Raw genomic sequence first — 24,400 nt, 5'->3', positions numbered from 1 at the left:
AAATCAGCATAGTGACTTTTTTTGACCTCTAACATACTTATATATGTATATAGTCCTGGATCGGTCTAAAACCTGATAAAGAAATCCGACTTCTTCCATGACCTTTAATATATGATCTGAATCAGTCCATACCCTGATATGCAAAATGCAAATTTTGCCCATGAACATTCCACTAAGGAACAGGGGCAAACTACTTACATATCAATGAGTGCAGTCCGAGTCAAGTTTAAGCTCAATGATAAGGGACCTTGTTTTTATAGCCGAGGGAAAACCGCTGAAAAATTTTAGATGGTCTCGCCAGGTTTCAAACCCTGGCGTACAGCATCATACGCGGCCATGCTAACCTCTGCGCTACGGTGGCCTCCATACCCTGATATAGCTTCCATATAAATCGATCTCCCGACTTTACTTCTTGGCATTTAGAGAGGGCAATTCTTATCCGATTTGGCAGAAATTTTGGGAACAGTCTTCTTCCGTGACCTCCAGCTTACTTCTCAAGTACTGTCAAAATCGGTCCATAAACTGATTCTTGGCACAAATCCAATCCTATTTAGTTGAAATTTTGCACAATCGAATTCTAGCTAGGTCCCAGGTCCCATCCTAGCTAGGTCCCAAATCGGCTCATAACCTAAGGTGGCTCCAATAGCATAGCAATTCTAATCCATTATCCTTTTGTTTGCCTATAAAGAGATACCGGGCAAAGAACTTGATATATGCGATCCATGGTAGAGAGTATATAAGATTCGGCCCGACCGAACTTAGCACGCTTGTACTTGTTGATATCCTAAAAACTTCAATCATTACCCCATTTAACATCCTCAAAATAAGTCATACATAAACTGATTAAATTACTGTAGATTTTTAAAGAACCCAGGTGATGAATACCCGGAACTCCGGTCGGCCGGATTTAGCCTATTTTTAGTTCAAATATCTCCAACATGGGTAGACCGGTTAAAGCGAAATTTTGTGGTAACCCTTATGTTAACTCAAGATGTCTCAAAATGGTAGAAATAATCAGGGGGAACGCCCCACCCAAACGGACATGTTTACCAAACGGACATGTTTACCGATGGGTATCAAATGAAAGGTAATTAAAAGTAGAGTACGAATCTGATGTAACAATTATGTCCCAAGTGTCGGGGGTCACCTCACCTCAAAAAATTCCCCAATAGGATATGTTAACCGAATGCGGCAATATGGGAATCAAATAAAAGGTATTTGAAAGTAGGGTATTCATATGATATACAATTTCTGTCTAAGTATTCTGGGCACCGTCCTATTCCCAAAAAATCCCCAACCATTCAATTTGGCCCAACAATTTATATTGGTTTTGAAATGAAAGGTCTTTGGGAATTGTTGTTGTTGTTGTATACTGAGGCGGCAGCCTATGAAGGACTCCATCAGGCCAATTCAAACGGCTGTCATAGAATTTGGCCTTTGGGAGTAGACTGCGAATGTGTCATAAATATTTGGAGCATGGTATTAGCGAGCCGCCCTTTCCTTAAAAAACCCCAACTGTAAATGTAAGCCTTTCGGAACAGTTTGGGGCTCAAATGTTAGGTCTTTGAAAGAAAAGTACGATTGTAATATTAATAAAGGGTTTTTCAATAAGGACTTGTCTCATCCAACTTACTCTTCAATAAATAGACTGTCACGTGTGCTGTGCGGCACTGTGCTGTTGGAACTACATGTCGCACAGTGGGATAGAATCAAAAAAAAAAAAACTAGTAGTAATAAATATGTCATTTGGGAACGGCTAGAGATAACTCTTTGAAATGGTTAGAGCTGAGGTGTAATCGGTGTCAAGTGAAAAATGTCAAAGTCCTTGGTGGTCCGTTCGCCTCTTAGCAGGGCCTTAAATTGGGTCATCTCGGCATTTCGAAAGATTTTTTCATATTTTTTTTTTCGATTCTATCCCCCTGTGTGTTGTCCAAGTCCATATCTTGCAATTCAATGCATTCACGATTACGTGACGATTGGCATAGTCGACGAAGAAGTACGGCCCAATAATACCGCCGGCGTTCAAACCGCACCAAACACATATTTTTTATGGATAAGCGATGATTCGTGAAGCACATGTGGATTTTCACCTGACCAATAAAGCATATTTTGTTTATTGACGAACCCATTAAGCCAAAAAAAAAATTGGAGTTAACGATCTTAAAGTACTTTAACATGATCAAAATGTCGAGTTTAAAGGACTTCGCCAGTAGAGAAAAAACATCTTATCGTTATTTGGGTCTAGGTATCCGGGGGACCGATCATCCAAAAAAAAATACCTCCTATCGAACATGTAAGCCTACTCCCCCGAGCTGAACTTTTTATAAACTTAATACTGGGTTGCCCAAAAAGTAATTGCGGATTTTTCATATAGTCGGTGTTGACAAATTTTTTCACAGCTTGTGACTCTGTAATTGCATTCTTTCTTCTGTCAGTTATCAGCTGTTACTTTTAGCTTGCTTAAAAAAAACAGTGTAAAAAAAGTATATTTGATTAAAGTTCATTCTAATATTTATTAAAAATGCATTTACTTTCTTTTAAAAAATCCGCAATTCCTTTTTGGGCAACCCAATATTTGCCCCGAAATTTTGATGCTCAAATTATTAAACGATTCACAGTGGGCCAAATGGCAAAAAAATTGGAAATAAGTCTACAACTTTTTATCTGTTGATTTTAGCCATACAAAATGTTCTAGACATTTGTAGAGGAGGACATAGGCTTTCAGAAAAGTGCTGTTGTTGGTCCATATCTTTAATACAGGGTGAGCTACAGGGTGTCAAAGTTGACCACTTTTGACTTCTCCAAGCTTCTGGGGGCCATAACTTTTGATCTACTCAACCGATTTACATGATTTAGGACTCTAGAGAAAGAGCTTGACAAGATCTAAAAAACTTATGCATAAAGTACCATGCCATCGTGTACTGTTAAGGAGTTATGAATTGTTTAATTTTAAAATATGAAAATTTGGCCTTGGTTTTTTTCAGTGTTTTTTAAATAACTCCGTCAATTTTAAAGCTATAAACTTCATACTTCACACAAATTATGCCAGCATATGTGTGCATAAAATACAAAAGGAATCACGTGAATATCTTTGGCGGTTTAAAAATGGCATCGTTTTCAATATGAAAAATATTTTTTTTGTCAAAAAATTGCAAAATTTTTCAAAAAAGATACTCCCATTTCCTTTAAGTTTTCGCAAACTTTGGCCGTCAAAGCATTATCATTTCTTTCCATTTTCACAAAGTCGAGGTATTAAGAAAAGTTTTAAGTGCTAATTTGGCTAATTTCGATATCAAACAACACCGTTATCTTAAGACCAAAATGGCCAATTTTTTTACTAAACTTCAAAAGTTTCTCACTGGAAAAAAAGTTCCACGGGGATTTTTTCGCTTTTTTTGAACTTAAATGAAAGCTTAAAATGTTCCCAACATTTTAAGGTATGTCTCGCCATATCCTAGCCATAAATGAGATCGTAGCGATCAAAATACTGAAAAAAGTCAATTTTCAAGTAGTGCTATATTCATTGCTAAAAAACAAGTATTACGTCACATTTTATTGCAAAGATGTTAAATAAACTTTTATTTGGTAACACTTCTTCTACAAAACACAAAAAGAATCATGGAAATATCTCTATTCTATTCCATTTTATGGAACCGGCAATAAAAAAGTCAATTTTTCAAAAAAGTCGAATTTCCCAAATTTTGTTTTTGTTGTCCTAATTGCACATGACACACTATAGCCATATTTACGCAACATACCTTATCGTAAAGGAAATTTTCATACCTTTCCAACGATGTATAAAACATTTCTCAACTCGGATTCTATCTACTCTAAAATTCATTTACACTTCATTAAACTCTATATAAAAATGTCTATTTGTGAAATGGAACCTTATATGGGGCCTACACTAAAACATTGATAGATTTGCCCAGGGTTTACAATACAAATGTGTTAGAATAAAAAAAGGTCTCCTGCCAAAGTTTAAAAAAATTGGAATAAAAATATGTGTTTTAGAGCGAAAACACTTCGCATCGGCGTGCGTTTGTATAGTACCTACATCTATTTTTAATGTAAGCTGATGATTTTTGAATAAAAAGTAACCTAGAAATATACCTGCATATATATATATATATTTGTGTTAAGATTTGATGCAGACAAATGTTACCTGTTTCGCTATGTCGAATTCCCAGGAAATCCACCGTATCAATGAATGTGAAAAAACCTACCCATAAAAAATTCATTGTCATTTTTTTTAACCAAATTCGAGTCCAGGTAAATAATTATAGAAGAGTAAGTACAAAGAGGCACTTTGGACCCCTTTTTACGATTGCGTCTGATACCTGAAATGGGTCATTAATTGTGAATATATTGCATAAATATTTGAACAAAATCCAAATTTTCTTCATTATATTTTGTAGAGGCGTAAAGGACATTTATAAGTTATGGAAGTCATACTGAAGTATTCCACTCTTTCGAAAATTGTATGGGACATCAAAAATGATTCCAAATCATACACGGAGTCATTTAAGGAACTTGTTTACACTTTGGACCACATATATGGAATAAGGCTAAATAAAGACGCTTTAGACAAACTTGAAAAATTCTACAAATCATTTGAGAGAAGGTTGCCAGAATGTTCATTCGCAAAAATCAAGTTTTTCAAAATGTATGAGAAGTGGCTGAAATCGGATCTACTTATTGAAATTAAACCGCTGATTCCCGGCCGGCCTAGCAAAGCATACGACGAAGTTACGGAGAAAACCAAAAAGAAAAAACAAGAGGAACTATTGGCGGCACATCCGCCAAATTTAATAAAAGATACGTTCAAAACAGCATTGTTAAAAACACAACCAAAAAATGTTGGACGAATTGTCGATGTTTTACCATTAGCATCTCCGAAAAGGGTAAAGAGAATGGTAGAAAGTATTCCAACTCCAAAATCGACTACAGAATTCACGGAGGAAGATGCACTGGCCCTGATTTTGAACCTAGGCCTCTCAAGAAACAAATACTCAACAATGAGGAAGGCTCTTCGTGAAAAAGGATGGGGTTGTTTACCCTCAAAACATAAATTGTACAACACCAGGACGAAAATGGTGCCATCAAATATATACGTGGACGAATTAAAAGCAAGAGTGAAACTTGCTGATCTTGTTGAAAATACAGCTGTTAGAATTATTTCTAATTTTACTGAAGAACAGTTGAACACATGTAATAATTCCGAAGTGGTTTTGATCAGCAAATGGGGTTGTGATGGATCATCTGGATTTTCCGAATATAAGCAACAAACAGAAATAGATACCAACTTCGCATCAATTTTCATGGCATCATTAGTACCATTGAGAATGAGATTGTACAAGGACCAATCTTCATCATCGAAAGAAAATGCATTTCAAGATATATGGATAAATAGAACACCTGGGTCAAAATATTTATGTCGCCCAATTCGGTTTGAGTATACAAAGGAAGACCGGAACACAACACGATCTTTGGTGAACGAAATAAAGGAAGAAATTGCTGCATTACCCATGATTGTTATAAACCAATTGGGAAGAAATATAAAAGTTTCGTTTCAACTACAACTCACTATGATCGATGGAAAGGTGGCAAACGCATTAACTGGCGTTATGTCCAATTGGAGATGCAATATTTGTGGCAAGAAGAATGGGCAATTCGAGGACAAGTCTGATGAAAATTTAGTAAACGAAAATGCGCTCAATTTCGGTATTTCGCCCCTGCACTGTAGAATTCGATTCATGGAGTATTGTTTGCATTTATCGTATGACCTTAAATATCGGACTAGCCCTGGAAACCGCGATGTCTCTGCTAGAAACAACCAAGATCTTCACAAAATGAGGCAGGAAGAGAAGAATCGAATCCAGTTGGAGTTTAAACAAAAGGGACTTATAATAGATAAACCTCTTTACGGATACGGAAGCACAAATGATGGCAACTCGGCAAGGCGGTTTTTTGAGGACCCCGTATCGACATCTAAAATAACCGGTCTTGATGAACACTTGCTAAGACGATTCAAAGTGATTTTGGCTGTAATCAATAGCAAAAAGATGATAAATTCAACCAAATTTGAAGCTTATAGTAATGACACAAAAAACATTTTATCTGATTTATATTCGTGGAAAGCTTTAACACCGACAGTACATAAAGTCTTACATCATGGCAAGGAAATTGTGGAATACAACATACTTCCGTTAGGAGAACTTACAGAAGAAGCTCAGGAATCCCGTAATAGAGATGTTAAACAGTTCCGGCTTTTCAATACCCGAAAGAGCACCAAATTTAACCAAAATTATGATTTACTTCAATATTTATTGTTATCGTCTGATCCGGTACTATACAGCATCAGAACTAAATGGCTACCAAAAATATGTGACGATATAGATAAGGACGATCCCGATGCCATTCAAATTAAAGAGCTTTTAAATTTTGATACCTTAGATTATTTGGTAGAGAATAAAATCAAATAATACAAAACTAAAATGCTTTTTTATTTTGGGAGTAGCTAATATACATATAAACGCACGCCGATGCGAAGTGTTTTCGCTCTAAAACACATATTTTTATTCCAATTTTTTTAAACTTTGGCAGGAGACCTTTTTTTATTCTAACACATTTGTATTGTAAACCCTGGGCAAATCTATCAATGTTTTAGTGTAGGCCCCATATAAGGTTCCATTTCACAAATAGACATTTTTATATAGAGTTTAATGAAGTGTAAATGAATTTTAGAGTAGATAGAATCCGAGTTGAGAAATGTTTTATACATTGTTGGAAAGGTATGAAAATTTCCTTTACGATAAGGTATGTTGCGTAAATATGGCTATAGTGTGTCATGTGCAATTAGGACAACAAAAACAAAATTTGGGAAATTCGACTTTTTTGAAAAATTGACTTTTTTATTGCCGGTTCCATAAAATGGAATAGAATAGAGATATTTCCATGATTCTTTTTGTGTTTTGTAGAAGAAGTGTTACCAAATAAAAGTTTATTTAACATCTTTGCAATAAAATGTGACGTAATACTTGTTTTTTAGCAATGAATATAGCACTACTTGAAAATTGACTTTTTTCAGTATTTTGATCGCTACGATCTCATTTATGGCTAGGATATGGCGAGACATACCTTAAAATGTTGGGAACATTTTAAGCTTTCATTTAAGTTCAAAAAAAGCGAAAAAATCCCCGTGGAACTTTTTTTCCAGTGAGAAACTTTTGAAGTTTAGTAAAAAAATTGGCCATTTTGGTCTTAAGATAACGGTGTTGTTTGATATCGAAATTAGCCAAATTAGCACTTAAAACTTTTCTTAATACCTCGACTTTGTGAAAATGGAAAGAAATGATAATGCTTTGACGGCCAAAGTTTGCGAAAACTTAAAGGAAATGGGAGTATCTTTTTTGAAAAATTTTGCAATTTTTTGACAAAAAAAATATTTTTCATATTGAAAACGATGCCATTTTTAAACCGCCAAAGATATTCACGTGATTCCTTTTGTATTTGTATTGCACACATATGCTGGCATAATTTGTGTGAAGTATGAAGTTTATAGCTTTAAAATTGACGGAGTTATTTAAAAAACACTGAAAAAAACCAAGGCCAAATTTTCATATTTTAAAATTAAACAATTCATAACTCCTTAACAGTACACGATGGCATGGTACTTTATGCATAAGTTTTTTAGATCTTGTCAAGCTCTTTCTCTAGAGTCCTAAATCATGTAAATCGGTTGAGTAGATCAAAAGTTATGGCCCCCAGAAGCTTGGAGAAGTCAAAAGTGGTCAACTTTGACACCCTGTAGCTCACCCTGTATTAAAGATATGGACCAACAACAGCACTTTTCTGAAAGCCTATGTCCTCCTCTACAAATGTCTAGAACATTTTGTATGGCTAAAATCAACAGATAAAAAGTTGTAGACTTATTTCCAATTTTTTTGCCATTTGGCCCACTGTGCGATTGAAACATTCATTGTAGCGTATATTTGTTTTAAAACTATACTCACGTCATGTACTTTTGATGCCATTCAAAAATGTCTCGCAATATTGCCTTGTACTCTTTCGTTTTCTCCATATCCTTTTCGTCCAGCTTTACATTTAAATCTTCAAATTTGCACCTTAAAACATCCTTCAGTAAGGGAATATGGCCGACAAAGGTAATGAAAAAAGTATCGGCGGCAAAGTTTCCAAAGGCTCCGAACATAATGCAAATCAAGTGCATACAATTCATGGTCATATAACCAAATTCTGTATCCGGATTCACTGCCGGCAAAAGAAATTGCATGACAAAGATACGTTCTTTGTATATAAGGCGATAGATTGGCACCACCATAACAATGGCAGTAAGGTTAATGGCATAGGTGTAGAGAACAAATTTTATACATTTCAAAACGTTATTGACATTTTTGGTCAATTCTTGACGATAATGGGCATGTTTCTGTTCATATTCTTTATAGATTTGATGCAGTTCCTGGGCCATAAATTTCAGATGATGTCTGTTCCAAATAGCATTCAAGAGTTTGCAGTAGCCCTTAGAAAAAGAAGTGAATCATGGCTAAATATTTCACAGTACAGAAATTCGGCTAACTCACCTGCAGTGCACTTCCAACCATGCATAGAGTTTGCAGTACTTTGGTCCAATCACGCTCTACATACAAGTTCACATAGATGGTGTATCCAGTGAAGACCAGGAACAAATTGATGAACGACAAAACGATAAAGGTGAGTAAATTTATGCGATATTTAGGATCAAGAACATCTGCACCGCACACCGACGAACAGAGTCGTACAATACGGATTATAACCTCAAAGCGATGTAAAGAAAGTTTAACCACCATTTTAGTTGCAATACCTACAAGGCACTAATCAACTTTTTAGAACATGGCCATGCAAAAACTTCATGCCTTTTGACATCTTGACATACAGGAGGGTGTTATGATATACGCGTAAAATATGTTACACATTGCAACAGACTTTCCAATGGCCCGATAATTTTTATCAACTCCTTACTATACACCGAAGGACAGAAAAATATTAATTTTGTCATTCGATTTGCAACACATCGATATTTCCATTTCTGATCGTATACTATATACATATTGTTGGTGGTCATAAATTTTTAATATTAGACTAGCATCACGGTGGTCTGCTTCGCTACACCCGTTTTTGATACCCCCTTTAAGTGTATGGCTTCCAAAACCCTAGGTAGTCACTCAGTTTATAAGATTTTAAGTTTTGTAATAATTGCGTATACAATTTCAGAATTCTGTCCAAGAATAACAATACATCGGACAAATCATTAAGTCGCCCTATTACTTTTTGTTGCAAATGCAAATTTGCCCATGAACATTCCATTAAGGAACACGAGCAAAAATCTCACATATCAATGAGTGCTGTCCGATTCAAGTTTTTTTAAGCTCAATGATAAGGGGCCTCCTTTTTATAGCCAAGTCCGAAGGGCGTACCGAAGTGCGACACCTTCTTTATCCCCTTTCAAATGTCGCCAGGATTAGGAGGGGATAACCACCGCTAAAAAATTTCATGGTGTTTTCGCCAGGATTCGAACCCAGGCGTTCAGCGTCATAAGTGGACAAGCTAAACTCAGTGCTACGGTAACCTCTTTTGGCCTCCTTTTTGGTACCGAAATTTAAGAATTTTTAATGTATCATTTAGTCACTCATTATATATTTCCTTCTTAACCTACATGCCAAATTTCAGACTTCTAGTTCCATCTGTAAAGAAAGTACCAATTGGTACCAAAATGTGGGATTTGTGAATAGATTTAGTCACCCATCATATTTTTGCTAGTTGTAACTACATGCCAAATTTCAGAACTCTGGCTATATCTGTAAAGAAAGTACCAAATGGTACCAATTTTGGTACCAAAATGTGCGAATGGTGAACCGATCATTAAGTCATCCATCATTTATTTTTTAGTCCTACCTAAATGCCAAATTTCAGACCTCTAGCTCCATCCCAACAAAAAGTACCAAATGGTACCAAAATGTACGAATTAGAACATTTAGTCACCCATCACATTCTTTTTAGTTGTACCTACATGCCAAATTTCAGATCTCAAACTCCATCTGAGCAGAAAGTACAATATGTACGAACAGATCATTAAGTCATCCATCATTTATTTCTTAGCTTAGGTACCTACATGCCAAATTTCGAACCTCCAACTCCATTTAGAAAAAAGTACTAAATAGTACCTCTTATGGTACCAAAATGTTCGAATTGTGAAAAAATCATTTAGTCGCTCATTATATATTTCCAAGTTTTACCCACATGCCAAATTTCAGACCAATGGTACTAATTTTGGTACCAAAATGTACGAATTGTAAAAGGCACATAGTCACCCATTATATTTTTTCTAGTTGTGCCTGTATGCCAAATTTCAGACCTTAAGTTTCATCTGTAAAGAAGGTACCAATTTTGATACCAAAATTTACGAATTTTGAATAGATGGTACAAATTGCGGTACCAAACGTACGTTTTCTTCCCTTACCAGTACTAATATTTTCATTTTTTCTATTCACCCTCATCCTTTTGCAAATGCAAATTTTGCCCATGAACATTCCACTAAGGAACAGGGGCAAACTTCTCACATATCAATGAGTGCAGTCCGATTCAAATTTAAGCTCAATGATAAGGGGCCTCATTTTTATAGCCGAGTCCGAACGGCGTGCCGCAGTGCGACACCTCTTTTGAGAAAAGTTTTACATGGCATCGTACCTCACAAATGTTGCCAGCATTAGGAGGGGAAAATCACCGTTGACAATTTTTTCTGATGGTCTCGCCAGGATTCCAATCCAGGATCGAATTTCCTCAAAAGAACGATTTCGGTATCTGACGAGGTCATATACTTAAGAGTGATCTTGGTCATGAATTAGAGGTGCCACATTCAGGAGGATACTGAGAAGGGTCACACGTGTTGGACACTATGTAGACACCATTTCGAAAAGGGGCCCGAATCCGAGTATAGTCCACTGTCCACAGGAGCGTAATTAAACCAATACTTATTTATGCCTCAGTAGTTTGGTGGATTGCGATAGAGAAAAAGTGTATTGTAAGAATAATACAACAGGTTCAGATAACATGTTGTCTTTGTATAGGCGAGGCGATGAGGACCACGCCCATTGGGGCAATGGAGACTACTCTAGATATCCGACCCATTGACATACAGATTAAGAGTTAGGCACTGCAGCTATGAAACTAAAGGCGATGGGAGAATGGATTGAGGATAGGAACAGGTCATACCATCATGGCATAATCGAGGCGACGATATGAAACCCCAATAGATTTAAAGAGGTTTCCGATCTGATACCTGAGATGACACTTGCGGTCGAGTGTGATACACTGCAGCCAGAGGCACAGTTTTGGATTGATGGAATTCTGGTATGGCCAATTGGGAGATCATGCTATACAGATGGGTAAATCTAGAGTACAGAGTGGGCCTGGGGTCCACATTGAGAACCCATGGACTGAGATTTGTTTTCGACTACCTGACCATAGTACGATCCTGCAGGCAGAAATACCGGCGTTCACGAAATGCGTGAGGTGGTGTGGTATTCATGCGAGTGTGAACTTTTTTACGGACAGTAAACTAGCCATCAGGGCAATAACAACCAGGATGGTAAGGTCACGAACAGTCTTGGAGTGTGAGGAGATTAATGCCTTCTCTGAGAATGCCACAATCCTTATCGTGTGGGTGCTGGGTCATAGCGGAGTAAGGAGGATTGAAAGAGCAGACGATTTGACAGTGAAGGCCAGAAGACTGCCGTCAATTAACTTGGTTTACACGAAGCCTTTCGGGTCGACGCAGTCCGAGTTAAGGGACACGCATGTGTGGAACAGTGAAACGGTCGATAGGACGACAAAAATCCTATGAGGAGATCCGAAGCGCGAGAAAACGAGGCTATTACTAAAAGGAAGTAAAAAGGAGGTCTGTATAGCTTTCGGTATCATAACGGGATATATAGGACTACGAGCTCATTTATGCAAAATCGGTGTGGCAAGTGATAGCATGTGTAGGGCATATGGGGAAGCATTTGCTATGTCATTGTCCGGCTTTCGGGACTAACAGACACAGATACTTAGGTGGGGATATAATACCAGACTTGAAACATCTTAGGGGCATGGTATGGAAAACATTAAAGGATTTTGTAAGTAGCACGGAATTCTTTACTTAGATTTTCTTTTTTGGGGTTACTTTTTAATATTGAGAGCATACAACAAGCCGATTACTGGCTTAGATGTTGTTGTTGTAGCAGTTTGTTGTGTTCTATCTTTCGTCTGCTTGATTCTGTTAAGTCTCAAGACCCAAGAACTCTGCGACTAAGATGGGGTGCGTTAACAGGGATCTAGGTCTGAATAGAGTGGGTCTGGCTGGGCAGCTAAACAGGTGACGTGTATCGTGCGTTCCCTGGTTATAATCGGGACATACATCTTGCACGTCGGCATCAACCTTTGCTCTGTAGGAGTTGAGGCGGTTGCATCTGGCGGAACGTAATTGAGCCATACCTACTCTGGTTTGCCGGGAGAGGTCAATTTCTTCAGGTGCAGTGGGTGGCGGTCGTTCTCAAAGGACCACATTCACCCGGTAGCCATTTACCGCATCTGCTACCGTGTCTGCATGAATATTGTCTAGACCTGCTTGATATGCTACTTGATCTAGAGGTTCTCCCTTAAGGCTTCTGGGCGGTGGATATCTATCTTCAAGATGATGATTTGGATGGTCTCTGCGATAACAGTCCAAAAGGCATTGCTTAGAGAGCATATAGTTATGTCTTCGCACTGCTTGAATTTTTGTCTCTTGATGGAAGTTGCCCACCTGAGAACTGAGAAGACAGCCCTTCGATGTATGTCCATACAGGCTTAGATGTATGTCCATAGTGGCATGGGGCCGATAAATATTTGCACCCCCTTTTCAACCTTACCTAGCCTAGTGTTGGAGTGTAAACAAAGTCCGAGGTCTGGCGGAAGATAAGGGGAGGAAAGATATAAAAATATATTTAAATCCAAAGATCTACCATGCGGAAATCAATATATTCTCACTTTTTATTTATTTATTTGTTTTAGTTTAAAATCAAAATCAAACCAAATAATTCGCTGACAAAGGTTTCATATTCACAAGAAATAGTTTGAAAGTTTTTTGTTGCCTAGTGTTTATATAGTACAAGCATTAATTTATTATCCCCCAATTAACCTATCAAATGAGTGTCAAATTCTTCCTTGCATATAAATATGCAAAATTTATATGCGCAACTTGGTATTGGGTTGAATCCACACAAACTATTGAATGAGAGAGACACAGAATTTCCCATGACATCATGTCATAGAAATTTCCACTTGGTCATCATTTATACCTTAAACAAAATCAGCCTATATCTTTTAATCTATAGCCTATATCTTTTAATTTCGATTGGCATTCTTAGGATCCCATTAGAATCACCTGATAAACTATAACCGGTCAAACTACAAGCTTTGTCCGATATACTGGCTCCCTGTTTTAGGGAGACATAAATTGCTTGGATTGGCAAGTCTTATCTTCCTGTGGGTTGGAGGGAGCGTATATCTTGATAAAAGCACACCTATAGCAAAAGCAAGTTAGCTGAAATATAAATTTATGACCTAATTGGCTGCAAAGTAGGGTCCTTTGATGTCAAGGAATATAACATTTCTTGATATTCATTAACATTTTCTTAAGAGAGGTTGTTAATATCTTACTTAGTAAATAACGTACCACGTCCATCTTAGCATCGGGAGATCTTCAGAGATGTGGCCGTAGGCGTACTGTTTCCACTATTTTGCAACATAGCCATGACCAAAATACACTTGTCTCTGGGGAAATGTGGTAGAAACGTGAACCCGTATGCTGATGACATTTCGGTTAGAAGAAAGTTTCCTATTACTCAGAGACACACCTCAGGGAGTTCTGTGCACTACAGAGAATAGGAGGGAAGAATGTGCCCCTGGCTTAAATCCGTCTACAACAGAAATTGTTCATTCCAACAGGCATTAAGGAGGGATTGTTGAAGGGAGGGATTGTTGAAGGAGGGATTGTTGAAGGGATTTGCAACACAAAACGATTTCGATGTCTGAAAAGGTCAAAACATAGGAGTGATCATGGATAGGAAACTTAATTGGAAGTGTCACATTCAGGAGCGTACTGAGAACGGTCACACGAGTTAGTCATTATGTAGATGGGAGGTAGGCTCGAAATGGGACCTGAATCGGAGGATAGTTCACTGGCTCTACGGGAGCGTGATTAGACTAATACTTAATTTTGTAACGTTTCTATGCATGGAATAGTACCACACAAATGTCGCCAGCATTGCAAAAGGAAATTTACCCATGAACATTCCATTAGGAATCAGGGGCAAATTTCCCACATATCAATAAGTGCAGTCCGATTCAAGTTTTTAGGTCAATGATAAGTGGCCTCCCTTTTATAGCCGAGTCCACACGGCGTGCCACAGTGCGTCACCTCTTTGGGAAGAAGTTTTTACATGGCAAAGTACCTCGCAAATGTTGGCAGCATTAGGAGGGGATAACCATCGCAGAAGATATTTTCTGATGTTCTCGCCAGAAGATATTTTCTGATGTTCTCGCGGAAGATATTTTCTGATCGTACGCCAATAAAGCACCCAGTGGCTCTAGAAGTCAAACCCTGGGATCGGTTTATATCGTGGCTAAATCAGTTTATGGTCCAATTCGGATCACGCTTAGCAAGGATGTTGGAAGTCTTAACAGAAGTCCTTGGTTCAATAAATCAAAACAGGGGATCGTTTTATATAGGGCTATACCCAAATCTGAACCGATATGGCCTTTTTGTTATCCCCAACGACATACATCAATAAAAAGTTTCTGTGCAAAATTTCAAGCTGATATCTGGGTGACTGATTCCGATTGGGTTTGACTTGGCAAAATCCGGGCTAATCTTGATCTTCCCTCATCTCAAATGTGCACACAAACCTCCCCGCGGTGTCACCTGTGTAGCTACATTTAACTTCTGTTAAAGATAGTGAGCTAAAATGTGCCACGAATACACCTGTAGAGCGATAAAAAGATGGGTTATGGGCGTTGAAGTTAGTAGGCCGAAATAAATTACAGATGCTACTTTGGATTGAGCAAGCAGCTGAGGAGCAAAGCCACCTCTCGACAGACGAAAATTACACTATACAAGAAACTTCATAGTACCTGTGCGAATGATAGTACCTTGCGAAAGCAGATGAAAAGTTCAGCTTGGAGGGTATGAGAGAAAAATCCTTGGTAAAATTAAAGGGCCAGTCTGCTTTAATGGAGAATAAAGGCGTCGCATAAACCACGCATTACGACGATAGCATAGTTAAACGGATCAAAATACAACGGTTGAGTAGGAAAGGTCATGTTGTCAGAATGGATGGATAAGCCCCACCAAAAAAGTCTTTTGAAGGCGATCACGGTGGTACACGCAAATCAGGACTACCAAGAGCCGGATGGAATGATCAAGTGGTGGGAGACATCTTCAAACTTGGTGTCAGAGATTTTAGAAGGAGTGCAGAAGATCAAGGCGCTTAAAACGCTATTCTAAGCTCGGCTAATGGGACAAATGTTCCGTCCTAGCCAATTTCGTTCGAACGCTATCGTGATTTTGACAGACGCACGGATGGACGGACATGGATAGATCGACTCAAAATGTCAAGATGATCAAGAATAAGTGTACTTTGTTGGAACTCAGACCAATATTTACAGTTGTTACAAACAGGATGTCTAGTTCAGTATAACCCCCATTTAATGCGCCCATAATGTGACAAGACAAAAATTTGCAAACGTTGCCGTGAGGTTGAGTTCTAGCTTTAATTAGCAGTTACAGTCTATGTGTTATACTTGAAACACTGTTCGATATCTCAAGCATTGTGGAGTACACATTGTCTGTTCCGCTATTTGATAAAAAGTACAGTATCACTATACCTAATAGATATTAGAGATAATTTGACTTCAATATGGGTAGTTCCAGACTGGGCTGCCATTAGGGTTGTGAACGGTTTAAGTTTCACTTATTGTGTCCGTCACTATTTCTGCAGAAGCTATGAGGATGTCGAGAAAACGAAAACTTTAGAAGATGTCGAGAAAACGGAAACTTTAGAACTTTTTCTGTGTGCCTACCCCAAATAGCAAGCTGAATAAGTTCAACATCAGGTTCTCTGTGCTTTAAGAACCTACACCTGGAGGAAATATCCGCCAAATTATCATGTGGGGGACCTTAAGAACAAACGGACATGAAGTGTTTTCATCGCTGAAGTAAAACAGGCGGGAGGTTTTGAAAAAGCATGATGGTGCCGAAGATCGGGATCTAAACATCCCCCGGAACGTTCACCAATAGTGTGTTTGTTTTGTGTCGGATCTGTCCGGGTGTCTGACAATTTCTTTTCTCCAATCAATAAAAACCTTTCATTTCAGTGATATTCATTCTCATGGTCAAAGAACATGTACCTCTTCTCTTTTGGGAGATAAATGAAAGATAGATGAAATCAATGACCAAGCCTTACAGGCAACCATAATGAATACAAGAATCATTTTTCTACTTATCACCAAATATATTCACATATGAAATAAAACAACAAAAAAACAATGTTTTATAGAACTTTTTGTTTTCTACGTTTTTCTATAAATAAATCTATAATTTGCTAATCAAAGCACCAATATAATATCATAGCGAAATAGCAACTACTTCTATAAGGATGTAAACTAATACCACTACAATAGCATTATATGGTTGCCCAAAAAGTTATTGCGGATTTTTTAAAAGAAAGTAAATGCATTTTTAATAAAACTTAGAATGAACTTTAATCAAATATACTTTTTTTACACTTTTTTCTTCTAAAGCAAGCTAAAAGTAACAGCTGATAACTGACAGAAGAAAGAATGCAATTACAGAGTCACAAGCTGTGACAAAATTTGCAAACGCCGACTATATGAAAAATCCACAATTACTTTTTGGGCAACCCAATAATATATTTAATAATCAAATTCAATTGATAAAGTTTATCAACATCATGGTCCAGGTGTAAATCGCCTTTGTCAACTGCAGACCTGTATTCATGGTCAAAGGCATAACTGCACCCACTGTTAGTCCTGTGGTATTTTGTGCCATCATTAACATCATTCGCAGCATTTTCTTCTCCGGAACAGGTAGTTTGTACCAAATGACATCAGTGTAGCAAGAGTTAATAACATCATCATTCTGAATGCATACAAAACGGAAGACAGAGGGGTAAATAGAACTTTAAGAAAATCGGGTAATATAATTTAACACAACACTTACCGAAATTTCAACCATGGTGCCAAGACCACAATACAGATACAATATGACAAAACAGTAGATCAGATAGCCATGACCTCCCACCCATTTTCCCAATAGCAAGCAAAATAAAGTGGATGCAATGCTCAATGCTATGGTACTCATCTCAACCAGAACTACCCAGAAGTAGATGTCCTTAACTGTGCTGATAAATCTAGAAATGAAACACGAAGAGGGTAAGATTGCTTTTGAGGTAAAGAAAGTAAAGTGAACTTAGATAAGAAATGTAAAGTGTAAAATGTCAGCCAATTCGAATAAGAATTGCGCCCTTTGGGGGCTCAAGAAGTAAAATAGAGAGATCGATTTATATGGGAGCTGTATCGGGCTATAGACCGATTCAGACCATAATAAACACGTATGTTGATGGTCATGAGAGAATCCGTCGTACAAATTAGGCAAATCGGATAAGAATTGCGACCTCTACAGGCTCAAGAAGTCAAGATCCCCGATCGGTTTATATGACAGCTATATCAAGTTATGAACCGATTTGAACCATACTTGGCACAGTTGTTGGATATCATAACAAAACACTTCGTGCAAAATCTCATTCCAATCGTATAAGAATTGCGCACTGTAGAGGCTCAAGAAGTCAAGACCCAAGATCGGTTTATATGGCAGCTATGTCAGGTTATGAACCGATATGGCCCATTTACAATACCAACCGACCTACACTAATAAGAAGTATTTGTGCAAAATTTCAAGCGGCTAGCTTTACTCCTTCGGAAGTAAGCGTGCTTTCGACAGACAGACGGACGGACGGACAGACGGACGGACATGGCTAGATCGACATAAAATGTCACGACGATCAAGAATATATATACTTTATGGGGTCTCAGACGAATATTTCGAGTAGTTACAAACAGAATGACGAAATTAGTATACCCCCCATCCTATGGTGGAGGGTATAATAATCAATGATTCCAATTCAAAGAACTTATAAAAGTTAAGTAAGTGTGTGTTTTTATTCAAAACACTTTGACTGCCTTAGTGGATCATGATTTCTGATACGCCTTGTATCCTACATACGCAAAGACTATTGAGTACTGCATAGAGCACGCTTTTGTTTCAAAAGCCCAACAAGTTGCGAATGTTCACATCCGCTAAATCAGACAGGTTCTCAAAGAAATGAGAACCTAAAGTGGAACTCCTTCTGACTACTAGTGCGGGACAAACACACAGAAGGTGTTCTATAGTCTCTTCTTCTTTGATGTCCTCACAACTTCTGCAAAAGTCGTTGCTGGCAACCTTCATTCTGTCAGTATGTTTTCCGGTTAAACAGTGACCTGTCATGACGGACACAAAGACTGAGACGCCTGTTCTAGCCAATGACAGCAAAGCAGTATACCTCTTCAAGTCTAGATTAGGCCACATAGTTTTGGAATTCTTACAGCCCCCTCTTTGTGACCATCTATCATTCGTTGTCCTGCGGACCTGGTCCTAAAAACGTAGCTTACATGGCGCTAGAGGCATACCCACAGATTCCAATATCCCTGGAATGTGTAGGGTAGTTCCTTGCATCGCAAGCTCGTCCGCTTTACAATTCCCTGGGATATCTCTTTGGCCCGGCACCCAGAACAGGTGAATTTTGAACTGTTCAGCCATTTCGTTGAGAGATCTGCGACAGTCGAGGGAGGTTTTTGTGTTCAGAATGGCTGAATGAATGGCTGCTGAATGGCTGCCTGGCTGTCTAAGAAGATATTTATGCTTACATGGCGCTAGAGGTATACCCACAGATTCCAATATCCCTGGAATGTGTAGGGTAGTTCCTTGCCTCGCAAGCTCGTCCGCTTTATAATTCCCTGGGATATCTTTTTGGCCCGGCACCCAGAACAGGTGAATTTTGAACTGTTGAGACATCTCGTTGAGAGATCTGCGACAGTCGAGGGCGGGTTTTGTGTTCAGAAATACATTCTCCAGGGATTGAATGTCTGCCTGGCTGTCTAAGAAGATGTTTATGCCAATCGTCGTATTCACATTATATATTAGCCATTCCACCACTTCCTTAATTTCAAGGATCTCCGCTTGATACACACTGCAGTGGTCGGGTAATCTTTTCAATGTGACCAGTTCTAGATCTTTAGTATACACCCCAAAGCCCACCTGGTCGTCTAGTTTGGAACCATCCGTATAGAAGTTTATGTAACTTCTGTTACCAGGAATATCGTAACTCCAATCGGTTCTATCAGGAATAGTGGTTAAGTACTTTTTATCAAAAAAGCGCAGTAAGAGAGAAGAAATCCTTACTTTCGACTATTTCGATACAAACTTATCATCAATGCTAAGAACAACAAACACATCAACACTATTAAACTCTTTTTGTTGTGCACTTGAATAATTTTTTAATGTTAATGCAAGAACTTTTTGTGCTAAGGCCGCATTGACCTACAGCACGGCGACGAGACGGTTCGTTTGGTTTTTCTGTTTGTGCTCTTTTATTTTTAACTTGGAAAATAAAGCTTTCTTCTCTCTTACTGCGCTAGGGGGAGTTGGAGCACTGTTTCAAAAAAAAAGTGTGCTCCACATCATAACCAATAGACTTTGGTATGCATGGCATATCAGAAATCATGATCCTCCAAGCCAGTCAAAGTATTTTGAATAATAACACACACTTGCTCAACTTTTATAAGTTCTTCGTGCTGTGCTCTTTTATTTTCATCTTGGAAAATAAAGCTTCCCTCTCTCTTACGGCGCTAGGGAGAGTTGGAGCACTTATTGAGCACTGTTTCAAAAAAAGTGTGCTCCACATCATAACCAATACATATGGTATGAATGGCATATCAGAAATCATGATCCTCCAAGCCAGTCAAATTGTTTTGAATAATAACACACACTTGCTCAACTTTTATAAGTTATTCGTTATGCTATTCTTTAAAAAGAAAGCATTGAATATAATCTCGAGCTTGAATATATTCGAAAAATAACAAGAGGATTTCAAAAATCAAAATAAAAGAGCGTAAACAGACAAAGGTTAAGGTCTTGGACCCATAAAAGGCGCATTTATTTTCCGTTGTCGGCGAAACTCGAAACAGTGAGTTGTGTTAGGCCCCTCGACATCCGACTTTATTGTCCAATTTCGTCGAAATTTGAGACATCGACCATATTCGTCTTCAATTTGGCCCAGATCGGTCCAGATTTGGATATAGCTGCCATATATACCGATCTCTCGATTTAATTTGTGTTAAGCCTTTCGAAATCTATTTTCAATTTGGCTTAGATTGGTCTAGATCTCTCTAAGGTTTTGGGCCCATAAAAGGCGCACTTATTATCCGATTTCGCCGAAATTTGGCCCTTCGATATCCTTCTTCAATTTGGCCCCGATCGATTCAGATTTGGATATAGCTGCCACATAGAACGATTTCTCGATTTAAAGTCTTGGGCCCATAAAAAGTGCATTTATAATCCGATTTCGTTGAATTTTGGAACAGTGAGTTGTGTTAAACCCTTCGACATCCTTCTTCACTTTGGCCCATATCGGTCCAGATTTGGATATAGCTGCCATATATACCGATCTCTCGATTTAAGGTCTTGGGCCCATGAAAGGCGCATTTATTGTCCCAAGTCGCCGAAATTTGGGGCAGTGAGTTGTGTTAAACCCCTCCACATTTTTCTGCAATTTGGCTCAGATCGGTTCAGATTTGGATAAAGCTGCCATATTGACCGATCTCTCGATTTTAAGTTTTGGGCTTATAAAACGCGCATTTATTATCCGATTTTGCCGAAATTTGGGACTGTGAGTTGTATGAGGCTTTTCGATATCCTTCTTCAATTTGGCCCAGATCGGTCCAGATTTGGATATAGCTGCCATATAGACCCTGTTACTTAGTGTCATGGGCAAAACTTGCAATTTTTGCCATATAGACCGATTTTTCGATTTAAGGTCTTGAACCCATAAAAGGCGCATTTATTATCCGATTTTGCTGAAATTCGGGACAGTAAGTTATGTAAGGCCCCTCGACATCTTTCTGCAATTTGGCGCAGATCGGTCCAGATTTGCATATAGCTGTCATATAGACCGATATCTCGGTTTAAAGTCTTGGCCCCATAAAAGGCGCATTTATAATTCGATTTTGCTGAAATTCGGGACAGTGAGTTATGTTAGGCCCCTCAACACCCTTCCACAATTTGTCCCAGATCGGTCCAGATTTGGATATAGCTGCCATATTGATCGATCTCTCGATTTAAAGTTTTGGGCTTATAAAACACGTATTTATTATCGATTTCGCTGAAATTTGGGACAGTGGGTAGTGTTAGGCCCTTCGACACCCTTCTTCAAATTGGCCCACATCGGTCCAGATTTGGATATAGCTGCCATATAGACCGATCTCTCAGTTTAAAGTCTTGGCCCCATAAAAGGCGCATTTATTATCCGATTTCGCTGAAATTTGATACAGTGACTTATGATAGGCTTTTCAACATCCGTGTCGTATATGGTCCAGATCGGTCTATATTTGGATATAGTTACCAAAGAGACCAATATTTTGTTGGACAAATTAGAATACTCAATGTCCTTAGAGAATTTGGTCCAAATGGGACCATATTTCAATATATTGGGTTGCCCAAAAAGTAATTGCGGATTTTTCATATGGTCGGCGTCGACAAAATTTTTCACAGCTTGTGACTCTGTAATTGCATTCTTTCTTCTGTCAGTTATCAGCTGTTACTTTTAGCTTGCTTTAGAAAAAAAGTGTAAAAAAAGTATATTTGATTAAAGTTCATTGTTAGTTTTAATAAAAATGCATTTACTTTCTTTTAAAAAATCCGCAATTACTTTTTGGGCAACCAATAGCTTCGTACGGTCTAATATTTTTGTATATTAAGAGGTCTAAAGTATAGTACTTAAAGATAATTCATTCGAAACCAATTCCAATCAAATGTTTTTCCACTCACTTCATATATTTCTGATGCCACTGCAATATGTCCTTGAATACCGTCTTATATCTGGTGTCTTGCATATCCAGCTCTTCTAGTTCCTCATTTAAATCTCGAAATTTACACTTCATTATATTTGCCAATAATGGAATTTGGCTGACATAGGTGAAAAAGAATGTATCGGCTGCAAAATTTCCAAAGGCTCCAAAAAATATACAGGTGCAGTGCATACAATTCATGACGATGTAGCCGAATTCCGTTTCGGGATCGATGCCGGGCAAAAGAAATTGCATCACAAAGATGTTTTCATGGAATAGCAGACGATAGATGGGGACCACGCTGATAATGCCAATCACACTTCCGGCATAGACGACCAGAATTATTTTGATAATATAGGTGACAGTGTCTAAGCTTTTGCTCAAATAGCAACGATAATCGGCATCATATTTGTCATACTTCTCATATATCTCCAGAAGTTCGTTAATCAAAAATCTATGCGTGTGTTTTTTCCAAATGCCGTTTAATAGTTTGCAATAGCCCTGCAAAAGATAGCCTCCATTGCATTAATATATTTTTTTTTTGGAAACCCATAGAACCCCACCTGAACTGCACTGCCCAACAAGCACAAGGCCTGCAATACTTTGGTCCAATCTCGTTCTATATAAATGTCCACGTAAATCGTGTATCCAGTGCAGATCAGATACGAATTGATGGCCAACAAAACAAAGATGGTGAGCGGATTTATACGATAGTCAGGATCGAAAACATCGGCACCACACACAGCCGAACACAGGCGTGCCATGCGAAGGATCGTTTTGAAGCGTTGCACTGTCCGTTTCAACACCATGTTGTTGGTATGTCCAGCTCAATACTGAATGAGCCCTTAATTGTTGTGACATTGTAGTATTTCTTAGGCTTGGTGCTGGTGTCAAATTGACAGCTTAATTTCTTTGGCGAATAGAGTATGCATTAATTGCAATGCCGCCTAACACTCTATACAAGCCAACAGAATATTTTTAGATTTTCATTTTGTCTCTTAAAAAGTAATCAAAGGGCACTTCAATGGAAACAAATGCGGCCTGTACCTTGATCACAAGAAAACGTAGACAGTCAGACAGAGCTAAATCGAATTAGGAAGTAACTCTAAGCCAATCGGTATACTTATCCTTCTTAGCGTTGCAAACAAATGCACAATGTTATAATACCCTATACCACAGTGGTGATGTAGGGCATAAATACAAGGTCGACATTGCCATCTTTTAAGAAGTGCAGTGAATTGGAAATGGCGGCATAGGGTCCGAGAATTTCAACTGTGTCAGAGCAGCCATTATACAATGGAAATCGACCCCATGTGATCTATATCGGATACCAGACAATTCCACTTTAGCAAGGTCTCTGAGCTGAAGCCGTCGTCCCATTCAACCTTTCAGTCAAAGTTGCTGCATCAGCATCTTCAATCGAATCACTACAGGAGTAACCAATCTTGCAAATTTGCTCACGGACATTCTATTAACAAACAGGGACAAATTTCTCACACATAAATGAGTGATGTCCGACTTAACTTAAAGCTCAATGATGAGCAACCTCCTTACTATAGCCGAGTACGAACGGCCTGCTGCAGTGCGACACCTCTTTGGGGAGCAATTTTTATATGACATAATGCCTCATAAATGTCGCCAGCATTCGAAGAGGATAACCAACGCTGAAAATTGTTTTCAGATGTTCGCACCAGGATTCCAACCCAGCATCATAGGCCTAATCTCTGCGCTACGGTGGCGTCCTCCAACAATCCATCCTGCTGATCGAACAATTGAGCAACGCCTGATACTACTTTGTGTTTGCGCAAAGGTTGATCCATTGGAATAACGCCGAGGGTGTAGCTGCAAGAATTAGTTAACGCATTCCAATTAAGCTAAAAAGTGTTTTAAGCCCCATAAAAGGCGCATTTATTGTCCGAGGTCGCCGAAATTTGGGACAGAGGGTAGTGTTAGGCCCTTCGACACCCTTCTTCAAATTGGCCCACATCGGTCCAGATTTGGATATAGCTAACACAACTCACTGCCCCAAATTTCAGCAAAATTGGATAATAAATACAGCTTTAATGGGCCCAATACCTTAAACCGTCAAATCGGTCTATATGGCAGCTATATCTAAATCTGAACTGGTCCAAGCCGTACT

General features: G+C 38.4%; 2 protein-coding genes across 2 annotated transcripts; both read right to left on the bottom strand.

Annotated features, from left to right (window-relative positions):
* Positions 1 to 8,011: 8,011 nt before the first annotated feature.
* On the bottom strand, positions 8,012 to 11,428 carry LOC106086556 (odorant receptor 67d-like). The gene is made up of 4 exons (XM_059361732.1): positions 11,352 to 11,428; positions 10,788 to 10,857; positions 8,601 to 8,813; positions 8,012 to 8,539 (listed from the first exon to the last, which is right to left on the bottom strand). The coding sequence occupies exons 1-4, from the start codon at positions 11,426 to 11,428 to the stop codon at positions 8,012 to 8,014; spliced, it is 888 nt and encodes a 295-aa protein (XP_059217715.1).
* A 5,571-nt stretch (positions 11,429 to 16,999) lies between these two features.
* On the bottom strand, positions 17,000 to 23,024 carry LOC106086555 (odorant receptor 67d-like). The gene is made up of 4 exons (XM_059361731.1): positions 22,824 to 23,024; positions 22,241 to 22,761; positions 17,318 to 17,507; positions 17,000 to 17,236 (listed from the first exon to the last, which is right to left on the bottom strand). The coding sequence occupies exons 1-4, from the start codon at positions 23,022 to 23,024 to the stop codon at positions 17,024 to 17,026; spliced, it is 1,125 nt and encodes a 374-aa protein (XP_059217714.1). The 3' UTR covers positions 17,000 to 17,023.
* Positions 23,025 to 24,400: the final 1,376 nt, after the last annotated feature.

The sequence above is a fragment of the Stomoxys calcitrans genome, chromosome 2 (genome assembly GCF_963082655.1).
Source record: "Stomoxys calcitrans chromosome 2, idStoCalc2.1, whole genome shotgun sequence".
Classification (NCBI taxonomy): Eukaryota; Metazoa; Arthropoda; class Insecta; order Diptera; family Muscidae; genus Stomoxys; species Stomoxys calcitrans.
This window is presented reverse-complemented; position numbering and strand designations above follow the sequence as displayed.

Coding starts and splice junctions, on each gene's coding strand:
- LOC106086556 (XM_059361732.1), bottom strand. CDS start 11,428: ATGATCTCCCAATTGGCCATACCAGAATTCCATCAATCCAAAACTGTG. Junction 10,858..11,351: donor GCAGTGTATCACACTCGACC/GCAAGTGTCATC, acceptor TGACCTCGTCAG/ATACCGAAATCGTTCTTTTG. Junction 8,540..8,600: donor TGGTTGGAAGTGCACTGCAG/GTGAGTTAGCCG, acceptor TCTTTTTCTAAG/GGCTACTGCAAACTCTTGAA.
- LOC106086555 (XM_059361731.1), bottom strand. CDS start 23,024: ATGGCACGCCTGTGTTCGGCTGTGTGTGGTGCCGATGTTTTCGATCCT. Junction 17,508..22,240: donor TGGCATCAGAAATATATGAA/GTGAGTGGAAAA, acceptor TTTCATTTCTAG/ATTTATCAGCACAGTTAAGG. Junction 17,237..17,317: donor GCACCATGGTTGAAATTTCG/GTAAGTGTTGTG, acceptor GTATGCATTCAG/AATGATGATGTTATTAACTC.